The sequence below is a fragment of the Daktulosphaira vitifoliae genome, unplaced genomic scaffold, assembly GCF_025091365.1.
Source record: "Daktulosphaira vitifoliae isolate Bord-2020 unplaced genomic scaffold, ASM2509136v1 Scaffold_3, whole genome shotgun sequence".
Classification (NCBI taxonomy): Eukaryota; Metazoa; Arthropoda; class Insecta; order Hemiptera; family Phylloxeridae; genus Daktulosphaira; species Daktulosphaira vitifoliae.
The window spans coordinates 38,633,889-38,643,250 of NW_026099574.1; the positions used below are offsets into that span (position 1 = coordinate 38,633,889).

The 9,362-nt window shown below is 26.3% G+C and overlaps 1 protein-coding gene across 6 annotated transcripts in view; it reads right to left on the bottom strand.

The window, feature by feature from the left end:
* The window catches only part of LOC126900232 (juvenile hormone esterase-like), a 33,575-nt gene that overhangs the window by 17,309 nt on the left and 6,904 nt on the right, over window positions 1-9,362 (bottom strand). For 4 of the 6 annotated variants that reach the window (XM_050675788.1, XM_050675789.1, XM_050675785.1 and 1 more), the window contains exons 2-7: window positions 8,738-8,929; window positions 6,721-6,991; window positions 6,175-6,557; window positions 5,567-5,732; window positions 4,833-5,023; window positions 2,379-2,647 (exon numbers count right to left, since the gene is read on the bottom strand). In XM_050675788.1, the coding sequence (XP_050531745.1) occupies window positions 2,379-2,647; window positions 4,833-5,023; window positions 5,567-5,732; window positions 6,175-6,557; window positions 6,721-6,991; window positions 8,738-8,929 (1,472 nt within the window). Of the gene's footprint in view, window positions 1-428; window positions 702-781; window positions 801-2,378; window positions 2,648-4,832; window positions 5,024-5,566; window positions 5,733-6,174; window positions 6,558-6,720; window positions 6,992-8,737; window positions 8,930-9,362 lie in introns of those variants that run through there. The other 2 variants (XM_050675786.1, XM_050675790.1) reach the window with 2 other exon arrangements.

A 9,362-nucleotide genomic window follows, 5' to 3' on the forward strand; every position in this document is an offset into this window, starting at 1 on the left:
TTTATTCAGTTCAGACCAACCAACCACCCCCAACACTAAAATAACCGATTACGCAGACGACAAAGCAATAATTTCTATCCATAAAAACCCACATGTAGCCACCGAAATCTTACAACTGCATCTTGATAAAATGTCAAAGTGGTATAAAAAATGACGCGTCAAAATTAATGAAAATAAATCTGCCCATGTGACTTTTACGCTTTGCAAAAAATCACCCCTCCTGTTTTAATCAACAATACCCAAATTCCAATTTAGACCAAAACAAAATACCTGGGATAAATTATAGATAAACGTCTCACATGGGCGCCCAACTTACATGAGAAAAGAATAATATTAAATCAGCGCCTAAAGTTCTTACGGTCATTACTTAACAAAAAATCAAAAACTATTTTAAAATCAATACTTACTATATACAAAATATTACTTACACCAATTTGGTCGTATGGGATAGAACTCTGGGGCTCAGCTGAAATTTTCAACACAAACAGAATCCAAGTCTTCCAATCAAGAGTCTTACGCACAATTCTTGCCGTACCTCCTTATGTTTCTAACGAAACGCTCCACAAAGATACTTCCCTCCCTACTGTAGTCGAAGTAGCCAAAATCCCCTATAAAGGGTTCCAAATAAAACTACAGGGACATCCCAATTCTTTAATCGCCGACTTGGCCTCCAATAATCTTCCTGAAAACCTCCGCGTCGTCTAAAAATAAAATTGTGTAGAGACCTGCTAACATAGACTAACTGCACTTTTCCAGTTATTGGAGTTCCATCACTGGATGGTTTCTCCAACCATGTTTAACTGTGAATTGTAAATTCATTTTTAAGTTATACCATATGCTTATTGTACGAATGTAATGTACAAATTGTATATTTTATAAAAAAAAAATGGTAGTTTTCATAAAAAATTTTCTATGTCATATACGATAATAATTGATATTTAGAATAAAAATTATTAGAAAATATTAATTTAAAACAAAATATATTTAACTTAAGCCATAAAAAATTATTAAAAAATCGCGTATACGTAATTTGGGAACAATGTTATTATCATCAAAGCTAATCATAAACTATTAGAAAAGATAACTTGATATGTTTAGTTGATTAAACAATTATAATAAAAATAACTGATCATAACTTTTTTTTCTGTTCAACTTATAATTATATATTATACAATACTTCACCTTATTATACAATAGTAAATTTGAGTTGAATATAAGAGCATGCGTCTGTTATTAAACAAAAATTATTTAAGATAAGATTTCTATATAATAGATAATATAAAATTTTACCTATATATATAATATCAAAATATCAACAGGAAATTATAAACGCCTATTTTATTATACAACAGAAGTACGATCCATCAAATAAAAAAAAATTTGAAAATATTTAATACATTCCTAAGAAAATGAGTCTTTTATTCTAAACAAACCTGGTGTGGCACTCAAAAATCGAATGTAATATTCTTTTACGCTATCCCTTAATTTTTTTTTAATGCTTATAAAATTGAACTATGTAAAATTTGGGACTAATTTGTAAAGATTAACCCGTGTCATCGGACTTTTTAAGTTAAATGAGGCACTTTTAATAAAAATAACTGATCTATGTCTCGTAATTTTTTTGTTTGACTAACTTAGAATTATGAAAGTAAAACTCGTGTAAAGGAAATTTCACAAAAAATAAAAAAATAATAACGTCAATTTTGTTTTCTTAATGGACAGCTTACAAAATCACTACATACAATTAAAAACAGTTAAAAGCCTGAAAAATACGTTATAGTTGATTTTGTTTATTTTTACTTATTTATTTTCATTTTATTCTTCCGAAAACGCTTATTCCATTAAAAAAAAATTCTGGAAGTTCAATTTTTTATGCCAAGTACGATAATTATACTGGATGTATTATGTGACCAGTTAATTATTTATAAATTACAAAATTAACTAAATTTTCTATATTATTAGATTTTTTGTTTAGGGAAACTAATTTATTTTTTGGTTATCGGTTATGGTTTTTAATTAATACATTACTAACACTAAATTATAACTATTTGAGATCTCTTTCGTTGGAATAAAAATCTAATGATCTTACGTACTAAGAAAAACATAATCATCAAATGAATTTTTTTTTTAATTTCTGATAATGTTCTAAAAAAATTTTCTTTATTAAACCTACATAAAATTTAAAATAATACTATGTACTTTAAGATAAAAAAGAAACTAGCTAAAATATCGATTTCTAAGAATTATCAAGCTAAATATTAAATTTTTATGAGCATTAAAAAAAATTTAATGGATAGCATAAAAAAAATTACATTTAATTTTTGAGGGTGTTTGCCGAAGAATCAAAAAGAAAGAAAACATTTATAAATGATACTTACAAAGTTGATGCAAATTGAGTCCAAATATTGACCATAACTTTAGATATTTTTGTATCTTGATCGTTTAAAGTTTTCAAATTAAATGCATTCAATTTAAACAAACTATTAAGTTCATCACCATGTGTTACTCCCAAATATTTTTTACATGGACCAAATAATTTGTTAAATGAAAATTCATTTTGATAATCATAAATATAAAAATACACAGGTGAAAGTAATGAATAAGCCATGGATAGTGCACCATGCAGGTGAGCTCCATCAGTCATCATCTAAAACACAATCAATTTTTTTTTTAATTATGTCAGAAAAATAACTTTATTTTTATAATTATTAACTTACAATATAAGTATTCAAACTTTCTAAAGGGCGAAATTGGGTAATTGTAAATACATTTTTTAGATAAAGGATGAAATTTTTACTTCAATCTTACATCAAATATTAAAGCAACACGTATACAAACTAGCATTTTACAATCTAAAATAAAATCTACTAAATATTCTAAGAGAAAAAATGTATTTACAATTCGTTTACATTTACCACACTTTAACCTAAAATGTCACAATTTAATATATTAAATGGTATATAATTTATATTAAGTGCAGTGTAGTACGTTGACCGTTTTTTTTCTCACGCATTTTTTTTCGGTCCAATTTTTAATTAATAGTTTAGTTAACATGGTTCAACTTATAACGAATAAATGTGATGTACCTATTTAAAAACCTTTAGTGACTGGCTCTAAAAATTAAAATAAAGTACATTTGTATACAGATTTTGTGTCACTGCCAGATTTGCTTATATGTACCATCGAACTAATAGATTGTGGATAGTGGAATTCCACAATAAAGAATTTAAAGATATGAAATACGAATTTTCAGATTTTCGTAATATTTTAAATTTATTTAAACCAACTTTTGATCAGAAATCGAAAAAATTAAAAAGTATTTTTTATATTGAATTAAAAAATGTACGCGAAAAAGTACACAAACTTAAATAAATATACTTGTTCTACCTTTACTGACGTATGTTTATTAAACATAGTAAGAGAAACCCTAAAAAGATTATCAAAGGTTTACAATATAATAATTTTCAATTTTCTGGATGACAACAACGGAAAAATATAATAGACGACTACTTAGGAATACGATTTGTTCAATTCCTTAAGATATAAAGTTAAAATGGTAAATAAGCTCTTAAATGAAATAACTAGGTTTTTTAATTTACAATCATTATCAGCACGACAAGAAATTTTAAATATTTTATTTTTGATAAAAATTAATAAATTATCCCGAAATTTTCGAAAAGTAAATAAGGAATTGGTTTTCTATTATTCTTCTATGAAATAATTTAATTATTATTTCTTGTATTTAATTATTTTTATCTCGTATTAAATTACAAAATCTAAATGTTTATAAATTTAATATTTCATATATAAAACCGTTTTTGTGTTACAAAAATCTTATTATTTTAGCTCCAATGCAAAGCTGAGAATATTATATATTATCATGGTATAATTATTATACTATAATGTGTATGTTTTTGTGTCTGTTCATATAAATTTTCAGCTCTCACTGAGCCTAATTTAAAATTTAATTTTGAAAATATCATCTTTGAAAAATGAAAAAACCACCTCAGTTTTTAAAATTTACCTAAAAATATCACAATATTATCAAAAAGGCATTTTCAAAAAAATATTTTTTTATTTTAAAATTGCTTTAACTTTTTTTTTTAAATCATTGAAACGAATAAAATTTTAATAGAATATACTAAAAACAATTAAAAGTTATTGACATAACTTATGAAAAATGGATAGGAAAAACTTTGACAAGTATGAATGAGACTAGTTACCCATGTAACATTTTATTTAAAAAAATTATTTAATTATAAATTTTTTAAATTCCATATACATTTTTTCTTCTTCTTCTTTTCTATAGGCTAAGCCTTGTCATAGCTAATATCCTGGGGAAATTAAGTGCAGTTGTTTCCCGGTGCCTTATGCACTAGGAACATGGTGCTTTTTCGTCACCGTAGAAGCGCACGCATGGTCACCCATCTGTTCACCTACGGTGGTAGGGGCGGCTTAACACTAGAGATTTGTCAACAACTAGTGTGACCACCGCGCCACACCATGCCCCTAATAAACTAAAGTAATAATTAAAATGACATAATACGTATTTATTCTTGTATTATACTTATAAACCATAAAACTTGTAATCAAAATATCACTAACAAAATATATGTTGAAAAATCTAATAATTCATTCTAAAAATAAAACACTATCTACAGATTTACATCGATAAAATTTTCATATTAGTGATTTTAATCACTGTCAGATCATCAATACTTGTCCCAGCTATACCACGGTCCCACTCTGTGGGGTATTATGTTTTATTAATTTGATGTACTATTATTCTTGAGGGTATTACTTATTAATAAATATATGAATAAACATATTACTTCAGCGGTATTGAAATGAGTATGATCTTCCATTTTTTCCCTAGGGTAATACTTTTTTAACAATCGTTGGCCAATATCATTTACATTTTCGGGTAATGCATATTTATTGTAGCTCAAAATAATACTTATGGTATTTTTAAAATCATCTTGCAAAAATTCTGGATAAAGAACAGATGTTTCGTTATATAAATCTGTAAAAATTAAAATTGTATGAAATTACTTGGTTTCTCAGTTCACTAATAAATTGATGAATAATTGCAAATATATACGATAGATTAGCGTGTTCTGTTAGTAATATAAAATTTTATATGCCATCATTCCAAAATTATTCAATAATTGAATAATTTTGGAATGATGGCATATTTTGTATAATTATTATACAAAAAAAATTATTAACATTTGTCTTTTGGCTAAAATCAATCTGAAAATTCATTCAAAAATATTTTTTATGTTGTAGTTTATTACGAAATAGTTATAAACGTCTTACAATAATAATGAATATATAATACATTAATTGTAACTCAAAAACTTTGTAAAATCAACAGTAAAACTAAGTTTTAAAGAAAAGACAAAAAAAACACGAATCTCATGGAATACATAAATCTCAAGTTGGTATAATTCTTAACTTATAAATAATTAAATTCTATCTCTCAAACTATATTTATCATGACTTAACTTTATAACTAATAAAATTTATTCATTAATTACATAAATATTTTAATAATGAAACTTACATGAAGTTATCATAGCTCCTTCGGCTGAGTTTATTCCTATTATGACTGGTACAAATGATTCTTGATAGAAATCGTTAAATTGATGACGACAAAGAAATGCATTCTTGTTAATATTACAATTTTTTTCAACAACTGGTTTAAAAGCTATAGGATAGTGAAGAAATTCCTATCATAAAAATTGCTTCATTTAATTCAATCATTATTAAATACAGCTGTATATAAAATAAAAATTGTATCTTTTAAATGTTTAATAAAAATTAAAATTCTGTCTATATGAATGTATTAAATGTGTTCTATGACTTCAATAAATATTGATGTGATGAATATTTTCTAAATGTGATTTTCTATTAAATTATACTTATTTGTAAATTTGTATGAATTACTAAAACGACTTTATTCAATCAAATTCAAGTCATTATGAATTATTTAAAAGGCAAAAACTTGTGTTTTGATGTGTTATAATTATAATTATATTTTAAAACATTTTTTTTGAAATGATGATTAATTAAAATAATACAAGACACAAAATTAACTTTCTATTATATAAAATTGAGGAATTATACTATTTACATCATGTAAATTTTTAATTATTATTTTTATCAACTCACGGAAAATTCACTTGCTATATTTGTAAAAAATTTTGCCGGAAGTTTTCTTAGACATTTCAGAAGGCTTTTAGGATTTTTATCAATACAGTTTGCCTTTTTAAAAATGATATTAGCCCGTTTTCGTGCTATACCCGGCATTTCAATAGCCCATCGGTTTAGGGGTGTACCACTCTGGAGAATAGCACCGTGAAATAAATCTTTACTTAGGGGAGACAATAAGTGGTATCCTACACTTGCCGCACCAGAACTGGCGCCAAAAACTGTTACTTGATTGGGATTTCCACCAAATAGCTCAATATTTTCTTGAACCCAGCGTAACGCTAATACTTGGTCTTTTAAACCAAGATTTCCAGGGATCACTTCATCTTCTGTACTCATAAAACCTGTATAAAAACAGTATTTATGTTAAAAACGTCCAGTTGAAAGTTTCTTTTAAAATATTTAACGTAAGTTAACCATATCATGTAATCTACAACATATCCGAAGTCTAAGTCAGTAAATTTAATGTTTAAAAAATCACCCCCTTATAACCAATTTTAAACTAACCCAGAACACCTAATCTATAGTTAATTGATACAATTATGACGTCTTTATCCATAAAATATTGAGGTCCAAACATTTGAGAACCCCCATTGCCACTTGAAAACGCTCCGCCATGAATCCAAAACATAACTGGTAGTAACTTATCTACTTGAGGCTTGTAAACATTCAGATACAAACAATCTTCACTACTATTCAGATCACCCTTTTGAATACAAGCATTAGGTTCTTTTGTTGCATCAAGAATTTCTTTCCAAGGTTTCACCTCTTTTGGAGCCTTAATTAATACATAATTTTCAGGTTACATTTATCAAAATTTTATGTTCTTAAATAATACTGTAACAGAGATGAATATTTCATGCGAGATTATTCCGATCTTGCATACAAAATATTATTATATTTTATCTATCTACTCAAAGTGAATAACAATAGAATAATAAGTGATCAATTGTGGTTAATATTATATAAAATTAAAACTAAAAAACATTAAAAATATTTAACACAAAAAATTACTAAAAATCACGGATACGTAATTCGTAATTAGATATATGATCCAAGATTTTTTTAGTAATTTGTTTGTTTAATTTTAGTCATAAATTAATATTTTTAACATAGTTTTAAATTTAAAGTTTTCTGATATTTTCCGGCCAATAAAGGTAACGGGCTAGACGTTACACAAAATTGAGTAATTGTTTGAAATCCATATGGTTATTAAAATTATGTAATTTAATGTGTAAATCACATGACTTGTTTAAATTTTATATTTCTTATGATATTAAATAAAATTCATTTTTTTAAATTTAAATGGAACAAGTATAATTAAACATATTTTAATTACTTTGACAAACTCACGACCACAAAAATACATCGCTTTTTTACAAAGACAACAGTATAAATCAAAGAAAAAGTATTATCTTCTAAAAACTAAATTATCTTATTATATAATAGAACAAGTAAAAAAACATTTTTCTAGGAAAATTACTTAGCGTGCTCGGATTTTCAAAATTTTTTTTTTCAACGAAAGTATTTGGTCACCAGACTCCAGGAAAATTATTGGCAAAGGTCGGAAAATTTTTGCCGCTCGCCTACGAGCGTTTTAAAATTTTGACCGTTTTCGAAAAAAAACGCTCGCTGAAGCCAGCGTTTTACGACTTAAGGTTTAAAATTTTCATCAGACCCGCCCAATGACATTTCTGAGATATGATAAAAAAATCAATTCAATCCGTTCATTTTTTATCGTTTTACGATCTTTTTTTTTAAGTCCACGCGCATGGTTTTTATATGCGCAGTGATTCATTTCTGCTCATATGTTTATTATGAACCTTAATTATATGGTGTAATATGTATTTTTATTATAACACTATTTTGCATTTGCACATAGCACTATATTTTATCGAGAAATATTATATGTCATATATAAATTTCAAGACGGTTATAATTATTTGTACTTTTAAGTTTGTATTAAAGTTTGTACTTTCATTTTCAGAACAGTACATTATTAATAATCTTTTTTTTCTCATCTATGATGTATGAGTCTATAAGTTTATCGTTTAAATTGAGATTCATCTATGACAGCTATCCTGCCCAACGTTAAACAAAGTAAAAAATATTAAATACCCTCCTAAAATAATTTTTGAATAGGCCTAAGGGGAATACCTCATTAACAAACGTCAACCTTATACCCAATACATTTTACTATATTCTCTTTTTGAATTTTCCTAATTTTAATAATAACATTTTTAATATATTTTTGTTACACTGATTCTGATGTAATATTTTTTCTGCAAAACACTTATCGTGCCTGGATACTCCTACCGAAATCAGTGGCCTACTTATGATGACGGCCCGAAGAGGCTTACGCGCCGAAGGCTCGTAAGGCTCGTAGGGCTCCGGGTCTGGGACGGAGCCCCAGCTAGGCGGAGCCTAGTAATATATAACAAAATTATTTTAACATGTTTTTAAGAAAATCATAGATTTTTTGTTAAGTTGTTTTAGCGATAAAGTGGTATAATAGTAGTTTTACTTCAAATCTAAGTTCTCCAATTGGCGGTTCAGCGTATGGTATTCCCGTAAACGAATTATAAACTCGTCCATTTCTCGATAACAACTGATGTCCTTTTAATATTCCCTTCTTAGTTGTAACTTCCAATAAACCAAAACATAATATTAATTCAATAAATATCACAGACAGTAGGCCAACTTGTATTAAATACATCTAAACATAAATAGTTGATTTGACATTAACTAAGTTTAAATCAGAGATTTATCTGTTATACACATTTAAAGATAAATGCAATGGTTACCAATTGTCTTTTATAAAATAAAATAAAGGTAAAAATAATATTTATATAAACTATGTTTACTTTTTTAAACAAGTATTTGTTTAATAAAATTAATTAACATTCCAAAACATTTTAAAATCGTTGGCGTCATTTGTAGGGGGAGCAACTTAAAATAGAAAATTAAGGAAATTACAGGTTAATAACATTTTTGGACCAGTACTTGAAGAAGTTATTTACATTTATTTACCTAGGTGAGAGAAGAATGTATAATGATAAAAATAGTCGTAAAAGAAAAAACATATTTTAGCTTCGATGCGAAGCTGAGAAGGTATTGGTTTTACTAAGATGTGTTTTTTTTTTTTTTTT